Consider the following 27,624-nt stretch of genomic DNA (forward strand, 5'->3'; position numbering starts at 1 on the left):
TTATGGAAGTGATTGTTATATTACGGTTGTAACTACTTTCAACATCCCATGTGTATCTGTAGTTTCTACTATTGATGATGTTCGTGTATCACCTTCTTGTGATTGTATCTACACTATCTCTGTAATCTTATCTGAGTGTATGGGAAACAGTGTGTACTGGAATTAGAATTAGGAAATTCAAAGGGAATACCAAAATTGAGAGACAAAGGGTAAAATAAGAGAAACAACAACAAAAGCAATACTTGCAAAACTGTTTGGTGTAAGTGAACTGAACACCTCAGGGGGGGAAAGGGGGAGGGGGGAGGGGGGTATGAGGGACAAGGTAACAAACAGTGCAAGAGATGTATCCAATGCCTAACATATGAAACTGTAACCTCTCTGTACATCAGTTTTATAATAAAAACTAAAAAAAAAATACTTAAAACATAAAAGGGCTTTTAGAGATTCTCAGTTCTTCATAAAAAATGCAGTATAAAAAGATATCTACAAAGCACTCAGGAAGCTGTCCAGGGTAGTTGCCAGCCTGGGCTACACAGTGAGGTTGAAGCCAGTCTTGATGACACAGAGAAACCTTGTTTCTGAAAGAAAAGTAAATATGTAAATAAAGGTTATTTTGAAAATGTTTATTTTTCCTAACCATTTTATCAAACTGAAGGAAAGAGTAATAACAATAACATTTTGATACAGTATGTTTTAATTCAGAACTCACTATTGAAAGGAACTTTAATTTCTCTAACCACATAATGCATAGTCATATACACTCCCCAAACTAAAGACTTGAAAGAACACAGCTATATTATTCATGGTGTGTGTGTGTGTGTGTGTGTGTGTGTGTGTGTGTGTGTGTATCTTTTGATTCAGATGGATGATTTTTCAATTCAGCAATATTTGAACTTAGTTATAATCATTGATAAAACATATATAAAAATAATCTGCCTAGTATTGACTCTTGTTTTTGTACTAGTCCTAGGGCTCATGGCTACATCAATATCCTACTATTTCATGTGTGCATGAAAGTCAAGAAATGATTTTATTCCTTTAACATCTTAAAAGATGCAGGCAATGTAGTGATGACTGCAAGAGAATAGAAAACATCGGAGCATATAAAACAAGATGATTTTTAAGTCACTAGGTGATGACATTTGTAATTTAACTTCCCTTACTCCTTCAGTTTTCAGATTTGGGGAATAAAACTCAATGACTGTAAGATTGCAATGGATAAACCACTAGCAGAGATTTACAGCTCACCTTCAGTCTCCCACAAATTGAAAAGGATGTTCATGATGGGGCTTGACTTTGTCAGGTATTTGGGGTGATGTGAAGAGGATAGAAGAGAGCACATCATGTGAAATGCCATAATTGATTAACGTATTAATTTTATTTGCTCTCAATTAATGGTTTTCCACTCATATCCACTTCAAGGAGAGGAACTCATGCTTTTGATTTTAGAGGAAATGTGTTCTATAGGATAGAAAGACTAATTGTTTAGCAGGCCATTATCTATCTCAGACTCCTTGAAGGGATAACAGACAAAATGCCTTGTGATACAAAGAAAGTAGACAGGTACAAAATGGTGAAGAAGATTTCAGATGCATAGTTGAGACCACTTGCTGCTGGCTCCTTTACCAAGTCAGAAGAGTTTCTCCTTAGGGGAGAGATGTGTTTGATCTGTAGGAGTGTAGGCCCTGGTTCATTGCCTGTGCAATAAGCTACTAGGGTACTTGCTTGAACCAAAGGCTCTCAGACTACAGTGTTTAGATCTTGCTGTGTAGACTAGGAATCTCAGTATTAGGTAACCACATGAGCAAAAGAACAAATGTGCTTCCTTTAAATAACTTGTATTTTTATTGCTGCTATGGTTAGAAGAATCTAAGTGAATGAGAACCTAAATAGATTTATATTGACTTCAGGGATTTGAGCTGAAAAAAGTAAAGTGTTTCATAAATATAATAGGCAGGGCCAGGCACTGGTGGTTCATGCTTGAGATTCTTGCAATTCAGGAGCCTGAGCTTTCAGGAGAGAGGTTCAATGCCAGCTTAGGCAGACAAATTTTGAATACTCTTATCACCAGTTAAACAGCAATAAACCTCATTTATCTCTCTCTCTCTCTTTCTGTGTATGTATGTGTCTGGGTGTGTATGTGAGAGAGAGAGACATACACACACACACCACTGTCTGAGGTTCTTGATAAGATTTATCTTATACTCAAAATTAATTTTTCATAAAACAAAAATTTAAGGAAATACATTTGTGAGATGTCAGTGAGTAGTGGAATCTGAATATTTTTAACCACCTTGGGCCTGGAAAGAAAAAGTCTTGTATATATGATTTTCTGAATTAAGGAAGGGAAAGGGAACATCAAAATGGTGAGACAAAGGATAAAGAGTGAATCAATGCAACAGTGATATTCACAGGACAGTATGTTTGAAATTAACTGTATAACTCAAGAAAGATTGAGGAGAGGGAAGGTGGGAGAAAAACGAGGGAGGGGATAACAAATATGACAAGAAATGTATTCACTACCTTACGTATGTAACTGTAACCTCTCTGTACATCATCTTGACCATAAAATTAAATTCCCAAGACTATGTAATCAATTCCAACTTCATCTTGAAATTATCTTTTTTAAATGTACCTCTGTTATTAAGTTGGCATCTACTGTCAAACAGATAATTTGTGCTGTGTGAAACTGAACTTTGAATCTGTTCAACCAACCTCTTTTACACTCACACAAACACACACACACACACACACACACTAGTTTTCATTTAGTTCAAGCATCTCAAGCCAAGTATCCAGAATTCCAGTTATCTTCCATTTGTGTTAGTAGCTCTTTGACACATCAATATTCTGTTGACATAAGCTAACAGCAAAATGTTACAACAGTTATCACCATCACCAGACCCTTCATCACTGGTCTTCTGAATCCCCAGACTTCCTTCATATCCCTTGCTTTTGCTTGAATATGCTTAGCATATTCTTGTATGGGTATCTTTTCACTTGCCTGGAATATTTGTTACTTGGATATCATTTTGATCCCAATGTCACCCTATCAGGAGAAGATTAGCTGACACCCTTTTCTTCCAGCACTCTCTGTCCCTTCTCACTCTATTGCACACTACTTGATAACACAACAATTTGACATTATTTGTGCATCTGCAGGGTGCATTTCCCATTTGTGTGTAGATTTACTTTCTACCTTTCCTTCATAAAATCTAAGTTCAATGAAAGCAAGAATTTTGTCTATCATTTTTCAGTGATGTATTTACTATATCTATATAATACTTATATCATAATTTCAGCCAATTAAACTTTTATAGAAAAAATAAATAAAAAAATAAGTACTAAATGATCAAAATGTTAAGCTCAGCACTATGAATGATAAATGATCAGTACTAATCCTGTTTGAGTCCTAAATATTTCTTAAAAGGTAGTTAAGGAATTTTCTAAATGTAAACTCAAATACAATGAACTATTTGAAAGATGTTGATTGTTCTGAGTGTAACTTTAAAGCTTCAAGACAAAGGCAGAGCAGTAATTTCTAAGAAATCCAGTCAGTTGTAAAAACAAAAGCTGGACATCAACTTTACATATTGCAGTGCATTCAGTCTGCCTTTCTTCAAGTAAAAAATTCAATCTGCTAATCAATAATAGTATTGGATTGTTATTAATGAACTATTTTGAATGTGATAATAATAGTCTGTGATAAGTTCCTAAGTTTTCATTGAGGGGAAAATATTATTATAGCAAACTTACAATAGTCAAGCAATACAGTAAGAGAATACAGACATCATACATCCTTTCATGTTTAGAGTTGTGTTTGGAACCCTGTTCTTTTTATTGACACACTTAAGATTCCATTCTTTAATGAAGTAATATCTAACTTACCTTTGATAACATATCAATAATTCTCTCATATTGAATTATAGCCCATTGAATTATTAGTAGTATTAGTAGCGGCAGTAGTAGTAATGGGGTTTGAATTTGGGACCTTGTTTGCTTGATAGGTATGTGAAAATTACTTAATATTATATATTTATAATAGTAACAGAGAATACCATTTTTGTCTTCTAAGACTACAGCATGAGAATCTTCTGAGAAAGCCAGACTCAGGTGTCCATATTCATAACACTTGAAAAATGAAGAAACAATAAGATCCACATTATTTTACTTAAGTTGAGTAAAAACAGAAGTTTATTTTCTCAAGTTGTTGCAAAATCAAGTGGTGATAACTTTACATACAGCTTATTACAGCTTTCCAGATGATACTCTCAGACTTCATATCCCTCTATTCTACTTTTCTCTCATGCTCAGTTTGCTTTTCAGACTCCTCATGACCACAAGTGTGCCAAAATCTCAGTTCGAGGAAGAAAAAATGTCACTTCTCAATGGCCATTGAAAATGCCATCATCGTTGGAAATTCAGGCTGTGAGGAAACAGAATAGAATAAACTATTCATAGGAGTGACAAAACACTTAGTATGATTTTTTCCAAGTCTTTCCATTTCCTTACAAATGGGGCAGTATCATTCTTTCTGATATAGGCATAGAATTCCATTGTGTATATGTGCCACATTTTCTTGATCCACTCATCTACTGAGGGAAATCTGGGTTGGCTCCATATTTTAGCAATGACAAATTGTGCTGCCATGAACATAGTTGTGCTGCTGGTTTTTGTGTGGTCTTGCTTGTAATCTTTGGGGCAGATGCCCAAAAGGCGGACTGCTGGGTGGTAGCTGAGCTCTATATTTAGCCTTCTGAGGAACCTCCATACTGCTTTCCAGAATGGTTGAACAAGTTTGCATTCCCACCAACAACGTAGTAGGGTTCCCTTTTGGCCACATCCCCTCCAACAATTGTTATTATTGGTTTTCCTGATTATGGCCATTCTTACTTGGGTGAGGTGGAATATCAGTGTTGTTTTGATTTGCATTTCTTTTATGGCCAGCGATGTAGAGCACTTCTTCATGTGTCTCCTCGCCATTCTCATTTCCTTTTCAGAGAAGTCTCCTTTTAGGTCTGTAGCCCATTTGTTGAGGTGGCTGTTGGTTCTTTGAAAACTTGTTTTGGAGGTACTTAATTTTTTGAGTTCTGCATATATTTTAGATATGAGGTCTTTCTCCATATGGCCTGTAAAGATCTTCTCCCCTTCTGTGGGCTTTCTCTTTATCTTGCAAGGTCCTTTGTTGTGTAGAAGCTCTGCAATTTGAAGTGACCCAGACCCAGAGAAACATAAACCCTGTGGTTTCCCTGATAGGGAATAATAGTAAATCTCTAGGATAGACACAGCAGAAGAGTACAACAGCTCAATAGCTATGCCCATATGGACACATAAGATAATGCTAAGTGAAACGAACTCTACGTTATGGAAGTAAATGGTATATCATCGTTGTAGGTTATTTCAATATACCATGTGAAACTGTACCTTTTGTTCTCTCATATTCCCTTACTGTGTTTTTACTCCTGCTATTACTGTAAGTGATCTTAGTACCCCAGATACTGTAAAGATGTGTACTAGAACTAGGGAAGGGAAAGGGAATACCAAAAATGAGAGACAAAGGATAAAAAGACAAACCATTACAATAGCGATACTTACTAAACCAATTAGTGTAAACCAACCATAAAACTCATGGGAGGGAGGGAACTGGGGAAGGGGGAGATGGGAGAAAATGAGGGAGGATAAGTAATGTACTTGCCTTACATATGAAACTGCACCCCTCTGTACTTCACTTTGACAATAAAGAAGGAAAAAAAGATCAACAAAACACAACACTTTTTCAAGTTTCAAATAGCAAAAGTAATATAAATGTATGTAAGTGTTAATTTATAAAATACATAAATAATTTAGTAACTACTCTTATAGATATCACTTCTTCCACAAATAATATGTTAGGTGAGTCAACATATAGTAGCAATAAGTATACAGAAATGTTTACAGTAGCATAATTTATTATAACCAAGCTATTCAAATGAGTTGCCCCAAACTGATCACTAGATAAAGAAAATGTGGTACATATACAAAATTGAATATTGTTCAGTGTTAGAAAGAAATGAACCAGGAACTAGTGACTTACACGTATAATACTGGCTATCAGGAGGCTGAAATTTGAAGATAGTGATTTGAAGCTAACCTAGGCAGACAGTCCATTAGACCCATATATCCAATTAAACAACAAAAGCAACAAAAATATGGCTAAGTAGTGGAGCAAAAATGCCCAGGGACAATGCCCGGTCTCTGAGTTCAAGCCCAGGGACTGGCATACACTCACACACAGACACACACACACACACACACACAGAGAGAGAGAGAGAGAGAGAGAGAGAGAGAGAGAGAGAGAGAGAGAGAGAGAGAGAGAACTGGACATCATTCCATCAAGCAAGATAAACCAAGCTCATAAAAATAAATATCATTTGATTATACTCATACATGACATCAGACCTAAAAAATTGATGATGATAATATGATATGATTATAAAAGGAGGACTTTTTGTGGAAGAACTTTTAGGGGAGGAAGAAGATGATAGTGAGATGAATGTGTTAACAGCAATAATTAATACCTTATATTAATTATTATATTAGGTAGGATTCTATCATTATATACTACTATATTAGGTAGTATATTATATAAGGAGTTTACTCAAAACTATTTAAAAGAAGGAATGTTAGGCAGTGGTAAAAGAGGGGAGGAGGCCTGAATATCATTATCAGGATGCATGTGCATACCACAATATAATCCTTTCTACAATTAAGTTATGCCAAGAAAATTTTTGCAAAATAATAAGTTCAGTATCTTTTCTATGAAACAATGTAAAATAACCCATGATTCCAAAACCTACAATATGTAATGATGAATCTCTCCTGTTAATTTTTCTCCATTGAGAGACATGTAGAAAATTGGCACAGTACTTCTGTTTGAGTGTGTCCAGGTTGATTGACATTTATGTCGGTCAATGAATTCTGGAGGAAGCATCTACCTGAATGTGAGTGGCACCATGTAATAGAGTAGGGCATAGAAGTAACCAAAAAGAAGAAAGAGGAAGCTTGAGGGCACATATAGTTGTCTCTTTTTTCATTTTCTTTAGGGAGTGTAGGTTGTTTTATGGTTGCTTGTTTGTTTTTGAGACATGGTTTTGCTATGTAACTCAAGTGGGCCTGGACTTCCTATGCAGTCCACACTGCCATCCTCCACACATTCCTCCTGCCTCATTCCCCCCAACTCGTAAGATAATACCTATGTTCTATTACACTCAGCATGTCTCTTGTTGCATGAATATATTTGGTTTGATTTGTTTAGCATTTACTTACTGTTTTTGTGTTGTCATCACCCATGGACATCAGACAGCAAGCAGACTTCTCAGCCTTTCAATGGGGACTTGCATGGCTCTCTAGAAAGCTTCCAGGCCTTCCCCATAAGACAGCTAGAGCTGTGTGCATCACTGACACCTCTTGTTTTCAGGTTTCCAGCTTCTTCGACAGAACAGCTTTCTTTTCTCACCTCCCCATCCTGCAGACATCTCTTCTGGGACTAGCCAGCCTCTGACAGTAAAAGACAAACTAATATGTCCCTTCTCATCTCTGCATATACATTCTATTGGTTCTGTTCTCCTGGAAAACCCTGACTAGTATAATATGGTAAACAAATCTTAAGAATAGTCATGAAATTATAAATGCTGGATGACTGCCAGATGACTCACTATATCATCATATGTGTATGAGCACCCAATATATCTGCAGATACATTGAACCCAGTGTATCCATGACCTTTTTTATAACTCAGTGAGACGAGCTGGTGAATTTAATAATTCATACTGATTTCTATATGATTATGCATGAAGAAGCAAACTGATTTGGATTCTTCCTTCTTTCTAAGGAAAATATTGGGAAAAAATCCTAGTGGATATTTGTATGAATTTGGAAAGAGGAAAAATAACAAGAATCTCAGAAACTAGAAAGAAAAAGCTAGGTAGATTTGGCTATTTTAGAAAGTGCATTTGCATGACCAATAACAACATAAACAAAATAAAGAGAGAAATTCAGCTCTGTATCTATAGATTAAGTTTGGAAAAGGTTCAATTTCACGTAGTCATTGAAGGATTATCCTTATAAAACTCACCTGTGTAATTCATAGGATCACCTTATTATAGAACTAAGAAAATATTCAAGCCTTTTCATCAATACTACTATAAGAACCTCACCATTAAAATTTAATTCCATATTAACCAGAAATGCCTTTCTAATGAAATAACTCTCCTAGAAAAAATATGAAAGCTTAATCTAACATTTTATAAAGCACAATTTAATAATAAAGAGAATGGTATTAATTGGAAAAGATAAAAGATGCAAAGAGAATAGGAAATGCTCAGAAATGGAAAATGATTATGGTAATTTCCTGGTCAAAAAACAGAAATACAAAAACTTGTGTCAACAAACTTGCACCTTTGACGAAGAAGGAATTCTAGAAATGTGGATGAATAGAGAAAACCTCTTGTTTTTGAGTCCTTGACACTGCAATACATAATAGAAATCTGTAAATATGGAAGAATCATGGCACAAATAAAATGCCACTGTTAGAATACCCCTAACAAAATACAATGCAGTATTTGAAACACATTTTGAAAGTAGGGTTTGTTTGAATTAATGGAGAAAATTGCATAGCATCTCTAACACAGAAATTGGGAAAATAATTCTTAGCCAAAGTCTTCTGTTGGGACTCCATGGTGACTGTAAACTAAGATCATCTATTCTCCAGGGGAGGTAGGCAAAGAGTAGGGAATTATTCTCTATTGAAGGCCTGTAGTGGGTGTACTCAATCTGTCCCAGATGCATTTCATTAAGAGAGAAGAAATTAACATTGCCAAAATCAAATTCATGTAAGGTAATAATAGTTGAGAGATGTTTCTGACGATCTCTCTCTTTAACAAGCTTCTATTTTCCACCAAATTGGTTGAAATGAAAATTGACTGAAAATACTAAGTGTTAAAGATAAGAGGCCTCCAGCAAATACTTTTATCTTGCACTAGTGGCATAATAAATTTTTGCAAACCTGCTGAACATCCACATTGGTAGCAATGAATGTTGTCTCAAGCAATTCTAGTTCTAGGTTGATGTCACCAAAAATGTGTATGCACATTCACCAAAAATTATGCACAGAAAGATAAGTAACAGTACTTTTATAATAGACCCCAAATGAAAAATGTTAAAAGGACTTTCATCAGTAAAATAAATTCATAAATCATTGAGGCATGTTTAGCTAAAGAACATTCTATAGCAACAAATTGAATTTCATCTACATAAAATATTTTGAAATTCTTCAAAGATATGTATAGATCTTGTAAAAATACAGAGTAGTACAAAAGAACATATGCTATTTTAGTCCCTTTATGTACAGTTCAAGAACAGAGTGTAGGTCAAAAATCATGGAGCCTTTGGCATGCCAATGGTACTCAGTTTGTAAGAGCTCACCAAGCATTACATTTTTCAAATTTTGTATAAATATCTGTAAGTACATTGTATTTTAATAAAATGATTCCCAGAAAATGTATGCTTGAAGTTCAGAGCTAGGAGAAGAGTGAAAATTCTGTGTTAACATAATTTATATCACTATTTAACTAACTGTGTGTTTTGTGGGTGGGGAAGGTTGGAAAAACTTGGAGAGAGCAAGGAAAGGGGAGACATGGTTCAAAAAGGATTGTACTCACTATGTGACTCATGTAACGGCAACCCCTCTGTACATCACCTCTACCATACAGTAAACTATAAGAACAAATCGATAAATAAAAGTCAAACACAATTTTGCTTTTATGAAAAAGTGGCTTTCATGGTAATTTTTTCTGATAGCCCATGGAAAATGTCAGCTTTGTTTTTTGTTTTTTTAATCACAAAACCAGAGGCTGTTATTGTTCCTACAGTTTCATCCACTTCATTCCATTCTCAATTTTTAAAAATATGAAAAGTAGGGCTGGGAATGTTTCTTAGTAGTAGAGTACTTGCCTAGCATGCAGGAGGCCCTGGCTGGGTTCAATTCCTCAAAATTACATTAACAGAAGTGGCCAGAAGTAGCCCTGTGACTCAAGTGGTAGGGTGCTAGACTTGAGAAAAACAAGCTCAAGAAGAGTGCCCAGGCCCTGAGTTCAAGCCCCAAGACTGATGAAAAAATCTGAAAAGTAAAAATATAGTTAACTCAAAGATAACATCCTGTAATTATTTAGCTGCCTATAGAATTTTAACATTGGACAGATTTTTTTTCAGATAATACTTATCTCAGAGAAGTGGATGACCCATAAATGCTTTGCATGGGAGTGAATTATCTAAGTGCATATGAAAGACTGTATATTTTATTGACTTAGTTCCACACAGCTAAGACACTGGATAACTTGTTTTGGCTATCTAAATGTGTTAAACTCTCTTCCCAGCCTCTGTTTTTCCCTACTCTGAGCTGCCTCCTACACGACAGCATTGCTACACAGATGGTAGTCAACTGGCTCACAGAAAAGCAAGAGGTACACTGAACCTCAGTAAGAATCACAGTTATGGAAAGTTAGGGAATCATATAAAAGAGGCCAAAGTGCCACTGAGATAAAAGAATGAAGGCTTCCTAGAAGACTGGCCAGTTGTACAAAGAGGAAAATTGGTAGGGGGATACAAGGATTGTTGGCCAAAGAAGAACATTCACCTTCTCATGATATTTTTACAAAAAGAAAAGTACAAAGAAAACTTTAAATAGATATCCCACTTATTTTTGTGAGGAAGAGAAACAAATATTGCACTATCATATAATAATTTCAAAAAGTACAATTATGTGTATACGTGTATGTGTAACTATGCATGTATAATGATATAATTATAAATACAGCCCCTATGCTACATATGATTTTATATGCAGTTATATATATATATACATACACATATATACATACATTTACATATATATACATGTATAGATATATGGTAGATATTTGATACTTAATTGTATTATCATTCACCTCTATTCTGAGGAACTTGCACAGGTATGCTTAATATCCAAAGCAGCATAGAGTAGATGCCATACCTCTAAATAAATTATAGGTAAGTACCTAGAACTTCTTTCAGATTTTTGTCTTTCTATACTCTCACTCACCATCTTTTGTTTTAATTTAATTAATGCAAAACATTTTAACTTGCAGCCTTCACTCACAGTTCTTGTCTCCTCTGAGAGTATGAGGGTGCTTCCTCTCTCTAGATCAATCCATCCATTTATAACAAGATGATTACCTATTGAAGCCTCTTTCTCCCCAGATATACATTTGTTATCCCTCAACTTTGCAGTATTACATTCAAGTATGAGTTTAAATTGAAATAGAAAGAATTGCAGATTTGTGACTACATGCTGTCGTATCTCACTCTTTCCTTTAAGAATGTTTTAGGGCTGGGGATATAGCCTAGTGGCAAGAGTGCCTGCCTCGGATACACGAGGCCCTAGGTTCGATTCCCCAGCACCACATATACAGAAAACGGCCAGAAGCGGCGCTGTGGCTCAAGTGGCGGAGTGCTAGCCTTGAGCGGGAAGAAGCCAGGGACAGTGCTCAGGCCCTGAGTCCAAGGCCCAGGACTGGCCAAAAAAAAAAAAAAAAAAAAAAAAAGAATGTTTTAATCGTGGGTACTCCTGGCAGATGCCTATAATCCTTGTTACTCAAGAGGCTGAGATCTGAGGATTGTGATCAAAGCTAGCCCAGGCAGGAAATTACATGAGGCTTTTATCTCCAATAAACTACTCAAGAAAAGCTGGAGGTGGCACCGTGGCTCAAGTGGTAGAACACTCCCCTAGAGGAAAAAATAGCTCAGGAGCACAGCCCAAACCCAGAGTCAGAGTTCAGGCCTCAAGGCAAAAAAATAAATAAAATACAAAAAACATAAAAAGAATATTTTAATCAAAAATACTATTATGCAATATTTGAATTTTCTAATATATATGTTGATTTCAATAAATATACTTTTGTAACAATTATATAATCAGAATTATGGATCATGTACTTTTTTGTTTTAAATTTTAGCTTTGAATATTTTAACATACAGAAAACTAGAATCAAAACATGATAAGCAGTTTCAAACTATATGATATTACATGATACCATTGAAACACCAAGACAATCTTTCTGTTTTAAATTCTTCTGCACAGAATACTTAATTTTGTGTTTAATATTACTATACAACTTTATATAATTACTGCAATTTCATGCATCCATCTATTGTATGTACATTGATTTCTATGTATTTAAATATTTACATAGTATACTTCATGTTTGCATCTATAATTTATTCTTTTGTTATCTATCTTAGAGGTGGATCAATGTTGATTTAAGTGACACTACTGTGGAAGATACTATTATTTGACTATAACATATAGCAAGCATTTTATTTATGAGCATTACAGTTTTTCCAACTGTTTACTATTTTAAAAGATTCAGGGTGACCGAATGAATGACTTTATATATGGTTGAAAGTTTGTCAAATGGAGTAGCTGAATCTCAAGTTTATTTTGTTTTTCAGAAAATTCCTAAATGACTTCATATTAAACTCCATTACACACCCAAGAGGGAATGCATATTCTCATTTCTCCAAATATTCATCATTATTTATTTGTTCCCTATTGTGAACGTTTTCCAGTCTATTAAATGTACAATGATACTTTATGATCATTTAATATGTATTTAACCATCTTAATATGTTTTGTAATGTTAATAAGAAGATAGTACAGCTTGGGTAAGTTATAAATAAAAGAAATTCATTTGGTTGAAGGATTTGGTCCATGGTCATGCAGCTGGATCTGATGATGGCTTTCTTGCTGGCAGAGTCTCAAATTACCTGTTAAGCGGTAGAACAAGACAGGATCTTTACAAGATAATTAGGGTTCTGCTCTCAAATGTATTGACACAGGACAGTGCATGGGGGAAATGGGGTGTATGAGATATCAGCCAAACTTCGCTGATCCTTTCTCATGTAACCCAGTAATCCATTAATTGAAAGTATAGGTTAATCCAGTTCATGGTTGGGTTCTAATTAGCTTGTAAAGGTCATGCCTAATTCTACCTCTTACTGGGTAATTTGGATTAAATTTCAATATGAGTTTCAGAGAGGACAAACTACAATTAGCAGTTGCTAATGATTACTGAGGCTGGTACATTTTCGTTTGTTAGCTACTCACATTTTGCCTATTCATAAACAGTTTCATTTACTGCAAGTGGTGATGACAATATTTTTCATCACTGATTTAAATAAATTATATTCAATTCTGGATATGTCTCCTCTCTTTCTGATATATGTATGCAAATGTCATTCCCAACTCTGTTGATTGTTTTTGATGGTATCTATTATGGAGAAGATTTAAAATTTCAATGTAGCAATTGAACTAATCATTTTTTAAGGATCATGTGATCCTTTTTTTGTATCCTATAAAATAGTTTTTTACCTTTCTACATTTAAGTTTTTTGAAATATTTGAAAGTTATGCTTTCTCACTTAGAATTTTTATAATCTACCGAGAATCATTTTTCTGGATGTTATGATTTGGGAATATAACTCATTTATGCTTGCATATTTTGCCAATTTTCCTAGATTCATGGTTCCAATCTGTATTAACTTCTAGGCTACTATTGCTGAGTGGAGATGAGGGATAAAGCAGCATGCTAGGATCTTCATCCTACTTTTACTAGAAAACAAGTTTGTATATTGGAACACTGACCAAATTTCCTTTGAGGTAAGCCACTTACTCTTAAAATTATTTAAGCTGTGCTTTGAATTTGGTTTGTAGATTTCATTGCTGTCTTAAACCCTTATGAGCAATATTATCTTGGGCACATTGCTTTACTACTTATTCCACAATCTGTGACATGGTGACAAACTTAGCAGTGTTTATTACATTGCCTGGTACACAGAAGCAGGTAACTAAATGATTATATCAACTTCCTCTGGAGAAAGACAGCTGTTTCCTATTTGGAGATGGATGGGAGAAGGAATGTACTGGGAATTCCATTTACACACATGTCAATTTTGGTTTTCCACATGCAAAATTAATGAAAATTGCCTACTTAATCTATGCTGGTAATCCATTTGTGTGCTGGAAATTCTGACTAGTAGTTCAAACATTTCCAAAAATCTGAAAATGGCTATTCTCCTGAACCTATTTGTGGTAATATTGGGTTCCATAGTTTATTGTCCAGCAAACCTAGGATACTGAAAATGAAGCCATACCAGTAGAAAGTAAAGCCTATTCATCAGATGAAATCAGGTAAGCTTGCATGACATGTAAAGCCCAATGTATATTAGGGTTGGATTACCTATTGTTTGGAAGGTCTAGATCCTTCTCTCCGTGGGAAGTGTCTATAACAGGAAGTACATTGTATCACAGTTCCATTGTGAACCATGTTTACAAAATATGCCTTTTTCTCTGCCAAACATTAGAGGGTTTTAAAATCAAGTAAAATAGATGGTAAAATTAAAAGCACAATTAACACAATATAGGTTCAATAGCATTTGAGTAGCCTGCCATTTATTTATGCTTCAAAGGAGAATCACATGCTATAACTGAAAGGAGGAGGGCATGCTTTAGCATATCATTTATGAATGTTTATATGCAACCTAACATTTCACTGTCTTTGAATTTGAGAAATGTCAGCTCAATATTTCAAGCTTTAAAAAACTATTTTAAATTTAGGACAATGGTTATTTAATTTAAGACAAATGGTTATTTCAAGAATCATAATCTTCACCTGAAAGCATTCTAATAATACCTTCTTCAATCTAGTCTTGGATTTCTGGGTAGCATATCCAATACAGACAAAGTATCATGGAAAAAGTATTATTAAAGCAGGTAGTTAATTTACTTCATATTTCAATGGTAAGAATTAGGGAGAATGGATTCATATTTAGCTCTAAGTTACTTAGAATTAAAAATAATGACTATATTTTAAGATTAACTTAAGATTCACTTGCAACAACCTGCTCACTCCATTTAGACATGAGTCTCTCAACCAAGGTTGCACCACTAGCCCATGATATTAATCCTCCTTAGGAAGAAGGGATATGGTTGTCCAAATTATTCACTTGTCAGAAAAGTAGATGAATAAAGCATAAATTCTGAAGACATGGTTTAGGCACCGTCCATCACCAGATGAACCTGAGAAATCATTGAAGTAGGTATGAGGAACAAGTTACACAGGAAGAGAAGTAGAACAGTTCAGTCTCATGACCTTACCTGTGTTGCTTCAAGTACCTTTAAGAAACCTAGATATATTTCTGTTCTTAGACTGTTTTCCATTACAGTAGGTAGAATTGATTTTTGTTATTTGAAGCCAAGAATGTCATAGTGTTCTATCATAGGAGCCATATCCCCAGTACTTTTGTGTTTAGTTATTTTTCAGATAGGGTTTCACTTTTGCCTAGGTCCATGCCTTGCCCATGTTGTTCCTACCAGTGAAAGATATTAGCTCAGCAGTGCTATGAAGAAGGGCTAGGAACACTTTTGGCCATTCATCTCTTGATTTCCTTGCTTCCTGCAGACATGAGGTGAATAGCTTTGCTTCCCAATCCCTACACCATGAAGAATCCCTACCTTGCCACAGGACCAAAAGCAAATAGTAGTTTACCAGTTACTTAGTGAAACTTCTGAAATGGTAAACCAAAATAAGTTGATTGTTTTATGCTGTCTCAGGTGTTTTGTCTTGCTGATGGAAGCTAACACATATAAACATGTACAATGCTTTTAATAGCGGTTTGTTGGGGATTCATCTTGGCCTTAAGCGGGGAAGGGCGAGGAGAGTGCTCCCGAGACGCCGCCCTTCCCCCAGCCCTGGGGCAGTGTGGAAGTGAGACACACCTATTTCCTTCTGGGTCCGGAAACAGAAGGGGTAGCTTTGAGACCATCCCCCACCTTGCGCCAGCTAGCTTGAGTGCTCCCCCTTTCGTGCGCTTTGCCCAGAGGGCGGTACTGTGGGAAGTGATGTTAGCCGGTGAGGGAGGTCCTTGGGAGCTGCTCTTGGATGGACAAGCTCCCCAGCCTATCGCCAGCTCATGCTCAATCCTCGTCATCACTACTATATTATTGTGAGCCCCTCCCAATTAAATTGGATTTTTCTCTGAAGCGTCTCCAAGATCCTTCTGCGCCTGGCTTCCTTGATGGGTAAGGAGGGAGGAAAAGGAGATCTGGTTTAGCCGCATGCACTTTAGGCTTGCCCGTGTCTCTTCGCTCCACCTTGGCCGTCTGCTGGGTGGGTGCCCAGGGGAGAGGGTGAAAAGTGGAGCACTGATAAGGGAGTAAGCTTAGCATTCCCGCACCAGGGGAGGTAAATCTAGCCCGGCAATTGGCGGCCCAAATGTGGGGCTTGAACCCGTGGGGGGGGGGGCGGTGGAGAGTCTGGCAGCTACCAGCAAGCCATAAGGGAATTGGAGCAGAGTCTCTGGGACACGTGGTACTCTCATCAGGTCAGCAAAGAAGATGAGACAGAACCAGAGTAGGTGGAATAATTTGCCTCTTAAAATACTGAGGTTCATCCTCCAAAATGCGGGGATGGGCGCGAACGCAAGCGCTGGGCAGCATGCAGCTTTGTGCGTCTCCTGGTGCCAGGCAGGGCAGTGGCAGCAGTCTAGTCCAGGGCCCCCCGCTGGGGACTTTTTTTTTTAAGTTTTTATTGTAAAAGTGATGTACAGAGGGGTTACAGTTGCATACGTTAGGCATTGGATACATTTCTTGTACTGTTTGTTACCATGTCCCTCATACCCACCTCCCCCCTCCCCCTTTCCCCCCTGAGGTGTTCAGTTCACTTACACCAAACAGTTTTGCAAGTATTGCTTTTGTTGTTGTTTCTCTTATTTTACCTTTTGTATCTCAATTTTGGTATTCCCTTTGAATTTCCTAATTCTAATTCCAGTACACACTGTTTCCCATATACTCAGATAAGATTAGAGAGATAGTGTAGATACAATCACAAGAAGGTGATACACGAACATCATCAATTGTAGAAACTACAGATACACATGGGATGCTGAAAGTAGTTAAAGCTGTGATATAACAATCCTTTCCATAAAATGGAGTTCATTTCACTTAGCATCATCTTATGTGATCATAAGGGTATAGCTATTGGGCTCTTGTGATCCTCTGCTGTGGCTTGCCTAATCCTGTGCTAATTATTCCCAATAAGGGAGACCATAGAGTCCATGTTTCTTTGGGTCTGGCTCACTCACTTAGTATAATTTTTTCCAAGTCCTTCTATTTCCTTAAAAATGGGGCAATGCCATTCTTTCTGATAGAGGCATAAAATTCCATTGTATATATGCAGCACATTTTCCTGATCCATTCGTCTACGGAGGGGCATCTGGGTTGGTTCCAGATTCTCGCTATGACAAATTGTGCTGCAATGAACATTGTTGTGCTGGTGGCTTTACTGTGATTATGTTTGTGGTTTTTTGGATAAATACCCAAAAGTGGGGTTGCTGGGTAATAGGGGAGTTCTACATTTAGCCTTCTGAGGACTCTCCATACTGCTTGCCAGAGTGGCTGAACCAGTTTACATTCCCACCAACAAGGAAGTAGGGTTCACTTTTGGCCACATCCCCTCCAACAACTGTTATTGTTAGTTTTCTTGATACAAGACATTCTTACTGGGGTGAGATTTTTGAGGGTTTATTTTATATCCTGCAACTTTGCCAAAGTTTTGGATCAGCTCTAGTAGTTTGGGGGTAGAGTCTATGGGATTCTTTAGGTATAGGATCATGTCATCTGCGAAGAGAGAGAATTTAACTTCATCTTTACCTACTTGGATCCCCTTTATATTTTCTTCTTGCCTGATTGCTCTGGCTAGGAATTCTAGTACTATGTTGAAGATCAGGGGAGAGAGTGGACATCCCTGCCTTGTTGCTGATTTTAAAGGGAATGGCTTTAGTTTTTCACCATTTAGAGTTGTGCTTGTTGTTGGTTTGTCATAAACTGCCTTGATTATATTCAGGAATGTTCCCTGGAATCCCAGTTTTTCCAGGGCTTTTAGCATAAATGGGTGCTGGATTTTATCAAACGCTTTTTCTGCATCCAGAGATAAAACCATGTGGTTCTTTAGCTTGCTCCCGTTGATGTGGTGGATTACATTAATTGACTTGTGTATATTAAACCAACTTTGCATCCCTGGGATGAATCCAGTTTGGTCGTGGTGTATGATTTTTTTGATGACCTGTTGAAGTCGATTGGCCAGAATTTTGTTGAGAATTTTTGCGTCTATGTTAATAAGGGAGATCGGTGTATAGTCCTCTTTCCGTGATGAGTCCCTGCCTGGTTTTGGGATGAGGGTTATACTGGCTTCATAGAATGAGTCTGGAAATGAATGTTCTCTTTCATTTTCATTGAAGAGTTTGAGAAATATTGGTGTGAGTTCTGTTTTGAAGGTCTTGTAGAATTCTGCAGTGAATCCGTCTGGACCTGGGCTTTTCTTGGATGGGAGATCCTTTATTGCCGTTTCTATTTCAATACTGGATATGGGTCTGTTTAGGAGGTTTAAATCTTCATGGTTCAGTTTGGGGATATGAATTTTTTCTAGGAAATCATCCATTTCTTACAAATTCTCAAATTTGTAGGCATAAAGGTTTGCAAAATAGTCCCTTATTAATTTCTGAATTTCGGTTATTTCTGTGGTGATGTTACCTGTTTTATCTCTAATCTTGTTTATTTGAGCGTGCTGCCTTTGTTTTTTGGTCAGGTTTGCCAGGGGTCTGTCTATCTTGTTGATTTTTTCAAAGAACCAACTCTTTGTTTTGTTGATTCTTTCGATGGTTTTTTTCATCTCTAATTGATTTATTTCTGATTTGATTTTAATTATTTGCTTCTGTCTATTGACTTGGGGGTGGCTTGTTGTTCTCTCTCAAGGAAATTAAGGTGGTTCCTTAAATTATTGAGTTGCTGTTTCTCCAGTTTGTTGATGTATGCACTCAGAGATATAAATTTTCCTCTGAGTACTGCCTTTGTGTGTCCCAAAGGAGCTGGTACTTTGTGTCCTCAACTTGGTTGAATTCCATAAACATTTGAATTTCCATTTTAATTTCTTCAATGACCCTCTGATGGTTCAGCAGTGTGTTGTTTAGTCTCCATGAATTGTAGCAATTTCTGTGGTGGCTGGTTGAGTTGAGCTCTAATTTTATTCCGTTGTGGTCTGAGAGAATACAGGGAATGGTTTTGATACTTCTGAATTCGTACAGATTTTCTTTGTGCCCTAAGATGCGATCTATTTTGGAGAATGTTCCATGTGCTGCCGAAAAGAATGTGTATTCTGTCATTGCTGGGTGGAATATTCTGTAGATGTCGATTAAGTCTAGTTGGTCTATGCAATTGTTTAGTTCTGTGGTTTCTTTGTTCAGTTTTTGGCGTGTTGATCTGTCCAGAGGTGATAGTGGAGTGTTAAATTCCCCAGCTATCAATGTGTTTGGGTCTATGAGTGATTTTAGAGCCAGTAGTGTTTGTTTGATGAAGTTGGGTGCTCCTGCATTTGGTGTGTAGATATTTAGTATGGTTATTTCTTCCTGTAGGAGAGATCCTTTTACTAGTAGTATGTAGTAACCTTCTTTGTCTCTTCTTACCTTTTTAAATTTGAAGTCAATTTTGTCTGATAGTAGGATTGCAAGTCCAGCCTGCTTATGGGGGCCATTTGCTTGATAGATTTGATTCCAGCCTTTCACTTTTACAAGATGTTTACTTTTGCTGGATAGATGTGTCTCTTGGAGGCAGCCCGAAAGATGGATCTGGATTTTTTTTTTTTTTTTTTTTGGCCAGTCCTGGGCCTTGGACTCAGGGCCTGAGCACTGTCCCTGGCTTCTTCCCGCTCAAGGCTAGCAGTCTGCCACTTGAGCCACAGCGCCGCTTCTGGCCGTTTTCTGTATATGTGGTGCTGGGGAATCGAACCTAGGGCCTCGTGTATCCGAGGCAGGCACTCTTGCCACTAGGCTATATTCCCAGCCCGGATCTTGATTTTTGATCCAACTTATGAGCCTATGTCGTTTGATTGGAGAATTAAGTCCATTATTGTTGAGAGTTAGGATTGAGAGATGATTGTTTGTTCCTTTCATTATTACTATCTTGCTTAAAGCTGTGTCTTCCCATTTCTTGATCTTATGTTTACTAATTAGGGTTCATTTCCTTGTCTGTATTGGGATCTTGATTATTTTCCCTGTATAGTACATCTTTAAGGATTTTGTGTAAAGCTGGTTTGGTGGAGATATATTGTTTCAGTTTTTCCTTATCGTGGAAGACTTTTATTTGACCTTGGGTATGAAGGAGAGTTTGGCTGGGTACAGAATTTTTGGTTGGTAGTTATTTTTATTTAGAGTTTGGTATACTTCATTCCAGGCTCTCCTTGCTTTCATGGTCTCTGCTGAGAAGTCTGAGGTAATTCTGATTGCTTTTCCTTTATATGTGATTGTTTTCTTTGCCCTAACAGCTTTGAGTATTTTTTCCTTGCACTCTGCTGAAGCTGTTTGATCACAATGTGTCCGTGGGATGTCCTATTCTGGTCTGGTCGATTTGGGGTTCTAAATGCTTCTTGAATCTATATAGGTGACACCGGCACAGTGCCCATCACAGCAACCCACATTCCACGGAGGTAATCACACAGCGGAGACCAGCTGGCGCCTGAGCAGGGACTGCCTGAAATCGCCGAGAAAGCGTGAGTACCCACGAAAGATATTCTCACTCGCGACCACAGAGCAACTCCAGCAAGGCAGCCCTGCCCCCACCGCCAGAGCAGAGAGCCATCTTTGCCACTGGCATAGGGTCAGACCAGATTGGAACTAAAGCGGGCCTGGGAAAAGCAAGGTCAAATTAGCCATCTTTGAAAAGGGCAATAGGGACCAATCAGCGAGAGCCAACTCCACCCAGGAGAACGCCCCCTGCCCAGGTGGGAGGCGTGCCCTGGGCCTTGGCTTAGCCAGAGGTGCCCCGCCCTGCCCGCCGGAACTTCTAAATTTAAAGCGAAAACAGCCACCAGCTCCCAGCAGCAGGGAAACACCAGATGGAGGAACCTGAGACAGTTAAATGGTCCCGTCACAGAGGAAGCCCATTTCCTAGCCTGAAAAGGAGCTGCTTTCCACAGCCACCTCCGCGAAGGAGGCCACACGGTGCAGGAGGCAGAAGCCTTGCACAGGCAAGCACCTCTCAGCTGGGTAAAACAGGCCAGAGGCGCCCCTCCCTGCTGAGTTCACAGCCTATTCAAAGGCAGGCTGTGAAGGCAGTGGCCTGCAGGAAACAGAGGAGCAAGCTGAATTCTGCCAAACCCAGAAAATCAGGAATATAGACTGCAGATCATCATAAGGAAACCAGAGACTGGGGAAAGACGACCCAAACAAGGAAGACTCCATTGTTTTTTCTTTATCTTTTCAACATTTCTTAAACTTTAAAAAAAAAAAAATTTTCAATTCGGAAACGTTGTCTTTTTTTTTCCCCATGTTTTCTATTTTTACCAGTTTGTTTTATCAAGTTTTTTTTTTCTTCTCTCTTTGTTTGGGTTGTTCCTTTGCTGATTTTTTAAAAATTTTTTCCTTTTTATTTTATCTTCTTTTTAAAATAATTTTTCTCTTTTGTGTGTGTCTGTCTCCCACTACTTTTACTTTATTTCTCTTTCTGCGTTCTCTTTCTTTAAAACTTACTTTCCTATGAAGAACACCTCCACTCTTTTATGCTAACTCTCCATTATCTATCATTGCAACCTTATTCTCTCTACTGATTCTACTCTTCTTGACACTTCCACGTCACTGAAACTAAACCAAAATCACCACCCATCCCCCCCAATACATTTTACTCTATTCTCTTTACTACCTCCAACTTACCCTCCTGACTTACTGCCTGGACCTCCAGGTTCCATTGACTCCTGGGTATTGGATAGAGGGTATCCCAGCTTAATCTGAGTGAATCAAAGGGGTTCATAGAGAAAGCCAGTCCTAAAAGATCTTAATATAAAAACAAGAATTGCATATAGGGTTGTAACAGTAAATAAGTAACTACTGAATACAGGGCCCAGGATCAGTTGTTATATTGAGATTGTATTCTTTAGGAACACCAAATCTAATTTTATAGACAGGTATACAGGGTATCTGTACATAATTGTGAACTTGTAAGATTTACACAACAGTGCCTGGTAAGGGTTGTGTTGGGTCTTAAACGGTGCTCCAGGTGCTGGTAGACTGGCATCCCCAATTCAAATGGGCAGAAGCAACACAAGAAAGATGGCAAACAATGAAGTCTTATCTCCCACTCAAAACAAGCAGGAAGCAGAGCAGTCAAAGACATAGAAGAGAACCCTCAAAATGCTCTACAAAGTCTACTGATAAACATGATAAATGAAAAGTTCGTATCTCTTCAGTCAATTATTCTTGAGCGTGAGGATTCAAAGCAAAAATTAATGGAGAATTTCATGGCATCCACAAATAGAAAGATAAATGAACTTCAAGAGTCAAATGAAAAGATAGCTAACCAGCTTAAAGATTTGAGAGACAACTCTCAAAACCAAAGTAATGAAGTTAATGAAGTAAAGAAGTCCATACAAGACCTAAGAAAGGACATGGAAATTATCAGGAAAGACCAGTCAGAAGCAAAAGAGATTCGAAATCAAGTAACTAGCCTACAGTCCCGACTAACTGAAGCAGAGGATCGAATTTTGGGAGCTGAAGATTCCTTAGACTCTATGGAGAAAGATAAAAAATCAATACAAATCCAGTCCAATCAACAAAACAGATCGCTACAGGAGATTCAAGACACGATCAGGAAGCCCAATTTAAGGATAATAGGTATTGAGGAAAACTTGGAGAAAGAGGTTAATGGGATAGGCAACCTATTTAACAGAATATTAGCTGAGAACTTCCCAAATATCCAGAAGGAAAGGCCTATAGAGATACAAGAAGCATTTAGAACCCTGCTGGGGACTTTTAAAGTCCCGACTTGGGAGCAGCGGTGGCTCTGCGTGCTGGGTTCCGGCTTGGGGCCCAGGGCAGCCGTGGGGGCCTCGGGAGGCCGTGGCCCTAAGGCATGTGTTGGGAGAACAATGTGTGCAGCAGCCCCTGCTGTCTCCCTACCCCTCCCCTAGCAGAGGCCTGGCTCGGCTCCATACATATGCAGATTTAAGGAGCCTGGCTGAGTGGCAGCAGCAGCCCATTGGCTGTAGCAGTGTGCATTCACTGAGCTCAGACGACTTATCAAATCTCAACCTGGTAGCCATCTCAGCCTCGTGCTGGCCCCAGGAGATACAAGATTTCAGAGAATTCAGGAGAATAGTCCTCTAGGGAGGGGGCCCGAACACCCGCTGGGGGGAGAGCCTACTCGAGGGCGTGACCCATGTGTTTTTACCGCTCAGGAGTGGAGAAGCTTGGCCAGGTCACTGCTTGATAGAACAATGTATGAGGAGTGGTGTTCCCTTTTCAGATATGAGTGCTATGTTCAGGCAGAGAGAAATCAGGCTGCTGATCCACCAATCCCCATAACCTTTGGCATGCTGCTTGGATCCACCCACCCTCAACGGGCTGCCTTCCCTGCCCCCTACTGGGAGCAGATACAGGCTGTGGGACTGGCCGCAAGGCGTGGCTTGGGAGAGGGGTCCCTAGAGACCCTGGCAGTAAAAGCTACCCAAGCGACCAATGAGAGTCTTGCTGCCTTCGTTGGCCGAGTGAGGGACAATCTCCACCAACAGTTTCCCGGGTCCCAGGTAAATCAATTTCTAAGGACCCTGGTGTGGGAAGGGATGACATAAGAATGCAGATTGGCTTGTGCAGGAGTAAAGGAGAGATTTGTGGACAGCTGGATTTATGCTTGTCAGGGCATCAGCGAGCGAGCCCGCCAGGCGCAGCCGCTGACCACTCTGCTTACTAAGGAGCCTGCCCCTGCCCCCACTGGTGAGGTAAGCAGGGAACGCTGTTACCAATGTAGTGGCTGGGGCCACTTCAAGAGGGAGTGTCCTTCTGGTCTTGTAGGATCTGGTGCCTCGAGAGGACAGCCCTCTGGCTGGGCCAAGGAGCTACCCACAAAACCTTGCCCCCGCTGCAAAAAGGGATTTCATTGGTGAAAGGATTGTAAGTCCAGACTTGATGCTAAGGGGAGGCCTTTAAACTAGTAGTGGGGCACCCTCCAGCCCTGTCACCAAAAGGAGGCAATCAGTCCAGTGATCAGCCCATTGATGGGCCTAATGATCAGCCTGAGGCCCTCTGGGCAGTCCCAATAGTCCCGGAAATGGGGCCAAAGACAGAAATTATTATATCTGGAAAGAGGTTCCGAGTCTTAATCGATACAGGAGCAGATCGGACTATATTAAAGAAGGAGGGGGTGCCTCCGTGGTGGGACTTAATCCCCGGACCCCAGACCTCGGGGGTGGGAGGCATAGCAAACAGTGAGACAACCAGGGACTGGCTTTCCAGGGATGACATGAACCGTGGTAAGGGAATATTGCATCCCCTGATAATGACAGATTTACCAGATAACCTGCTAGGATGGGATACCTTGGGAAAAGTTGAGGCCTCGATCATCACAGGCCAGGGCCTGTCAGGAGGCCCTAGTGGCTGCCAGAGAGTGCCTCCCTCCAAGGTCTCGGGGAAGAAGGCTCCTGTTTCTTCTACAGGGCCTCACCCCCAATTCTAAGGGCCACTGTTCCTACCATCCCTGCCATTTGATGGCTCCCGGGTCTGCCTGTGTGGTGGAACAGTGGACACTTCCCTCAAACAAGCTAGAAAGATTAAAGGAAATAATATCAAAACAACTGGCCCTAGGGCATATTAGACCCTCGCTGAGCCCTTGGAACAGCCCTGTATTTGTTGTACAAAAGGCCTCAGGTAAATGGAGGATGGTACAGGACCTAAGAAGAATTAATGAGCGGATAATCCCTGCTGGCACCCCTTTACGGGGGCTGCCACGGATCCCCTCCATTCCTCGGGTTCGGAATTTCATTATAATTAACATCAAGGACTGTTTCTTTTCCATTCCCCTTGACCCCCAGGACTGAAAAGTTTGATTTCTCTGTGCCCTCAGTTAACTACAGGGGCCAGACCAGAGGTATGAGTGGGTAGTCTTACCACAGGGCATGGCAGTCCTGCCTTCTGACAACATTATGTGTCACAGTTCTTCAACCTCTTAGGAGCCAGTCAGATATTATTTTATATGTCTATATGGATGACATCATTATTGGAGCAGCAGATGTCCAAGTGCTAGACGCTGCCTATAGCAAGCTACAAACACTCCTACAAAGAGGAGGACTGCTTATAGCCAGTGACAAGGTTCAGAAAGCATACCCCTTTAAGATCTTGGGGGAAGAACTTAAACTAGACTCTGTGTGCCCCCTTAAGCTCCAGTTATCCTTCCAGTCATCATATACTCTGGTGGAGATGCAAAGACTGTTGGGAGAGATTAACTGGTTAAGACCCTGGCTTCACCTGCCTACAGAGGAGCTGCTTCCGCTCCATGACTCCTTAAAGGGCAAAGTGCCTACTGATGTTATTACAATAACTCCATCACTTCAAGCAACATTCCAGAAAATCCAAATGGCCCTAAATATGGCACGGTTGGCCCGCTACAAGCCTGAGTGCCCACTTTGCCTTTGTATCCTCCCCAGGTCTGAGCTTTCCTCAGCCGCTATTACCCAGTCAGGTGAGCCTCTTCAATGGGTGCACGCATCAGTGGGAGGAGCTCTCAGGGTTTATTCCCAGCTAGACCAGCTAGCTGACTTGATAATCAAGGGCAGGGATACTTCCCTGAGACATTATGGGCGAGATCCCGATGTGCTAACCATTTCCTACCGGCTGTCAGATTTTGAATGGGTCAGAAGGAATAATGCATGGGTGTCCAGTGCCCTGGAGGGTTTTATGGGAAAGGTAGATTGCCATTATGGCACCTCGAGGTGGACCTCATTTTCCAGGCTATGATGGACCCCTCCTGTACTTTTCTCTACCAGGCCTCTTGTCAAGGCTGCCAATAGGTTTACAGATGGGGAACAACAGGGTCTGCCGTGGTGGTACGCTCTGCCTCCCCTCCTGCCTATGGGAAAGGAAACACCCGTTACTTTGAGGCAGTTACTGGATCTGCACAGTTTAAGGAACTGTATGCAGTCCCCCTTGCACTGACACATGTCAAACAGCCGATGCACCTGTTTTCTGACAGTTTGTGTGTGGTTAATTTGCTACAAAACCTGGTGTCCTCATATATTAAATTAGATGAAAACCCAATCACCCCTCTGATGATCCAAGTCAGGTCTCTGTTAAAAGAGTGGGCTGAGCCTATATTCTTACAGTACCTTCGTGGACACCAAGGACTGCCTGGGGACCTGACACAAGGTAATCATATGGCTCACCAGCTAGCCACTAATGGGACTATTGTAGCTATGGTTATTGTACAACCTCAAAACCTTCAAATGGCCCAAGGACTCCATGAGCATACACACTTAAACTGGAGAGGGTTACATCAGAAATTTCCTTCAATTCCTATAAAAGACTTAAAAAGATTATTAGGACTTGCAAGTCATGTATGCCCTTTATGCAAGTCCCTCCTCTGCAATCTCCTGGGGTCAACCCCAGAGGCCTAAAGCCTAATGCTATCTGGCAAACTGATGTAACCCACTACGCTCCTTTTGGAAGGTTGAAATATATATTTATGTCCATAGATACCCATTCTCATGCCGGCTGAGCCACGGCCCATTCAGGGGAAAGAGCACGGCATGCTGAGAGCCACTTTCTACAATGTTTTGCTATCTTAGGGCTCCCATTACAGGTAAAGACAGATAATGTACCTTGTTTCATCAGCAAGCATTTACAGGCCTTTTTCCAAAAGTGGAATATTAAACATACCACTGGAATACCATACAACCCAAAGGGTCAGGCCATAATTGAGAAGCATAATAAGACCCTGAAGGATCAATTATTAAAACACAAAGGGGAGGAAGCCCCCATGACCAGCTGAGGACAGCGATGTTTACACTGAATATTTTAAACTTCTCTAAGGACCAACCTCTGTCGGCTTTCCAGAGACATTGGTCAAGCCAAACACCCTACTTAAAGGTGGAAGTCCATTGTAATGACCCCCTTACAGTAGCATGGCGAGGCCTGGACCCACTTATCAGTGTGGGAAGAGGCTTCACATGCGTTTTCCCAACTGGGGAACCGAATCCAATCTGGATACCAGCTAGAGACTTAAAATATTGTTCATCTGAATGACCACCCAAGGGCACCTGCCCTTGGGGGATGTCTCTCCTTGCTTTCTCTTCAGGAAAACAAAGACGGTGGTGGATTTTTCCATGGAGAAATGGGAAAGTCTGCCTGTACCAGCGATAGACCCACTGTTGGACCTGTTTCCTCCCAGACCTTGCCTGGCACCTTTTGGCGTAAAGTTTGCTGTGGCAGTGTGGCCCCCAGCATTGCCCAAGAACTAAAGGGAAATTTTGCACACTGTTGTTCCTTCCTTTGCCTTCCCTTTGCTGCTTATCTTAGGGGCCCCCATTGGAGGGAAATAGGAGCTAAAGGATTTGGACACCTTAATGTTTTATGATAAATGTTTACAATAAGCAAGGGATTGGTACCTTGCTGCAATGTTTTCTATAAAGTGTCTACTAACCTCAATTGTTACCAGCACACTGGCTGCCAAATCGCCAGGACC

General features: G+C 39.6%; 1 protein-coding gene across 1 annotated transcript in view; it reads left to right on the forward strand.

Annotated features, from left to right (window-relative positions):
- The window catches only part of LOC125352283 (aldehyde dehydrogenase 1A1-like), a 180,973-nt gene that overhangs the window by 37,358 nt on the left and 115,991 nt on the right, over nt 1-27,624 (forward strand). Inside the window, exons 4-5 of the mRNA XM_048347397.1 lie at nt 22,932-23,207; nt 23,810-23,890. Of these exons, the coding sequence (XP_048203354.1) occupies nt 22,932-23,207; nt 23,810-23,890 (357 nt within the window). The remainder of the gene's footprint in view (nt 1-22,931; nt 23,208-23,809; nt 23,891-27,624) is intronic.

The sequence above is a fragment of the Perognathus longimembris genome, chromosome 1 (assembly GCF_023159225.1).
Source record: "Perognathus longimembris pacificus isolate PPM17 chromosome 1, ASM2315922v1, whole genome shotgun sequence".
NCBI lineage: Eukaryota > Metazoa > Chordata > Mammalia > Rodentia > Heteromyidae > Perognathus > Perognathus longimembris.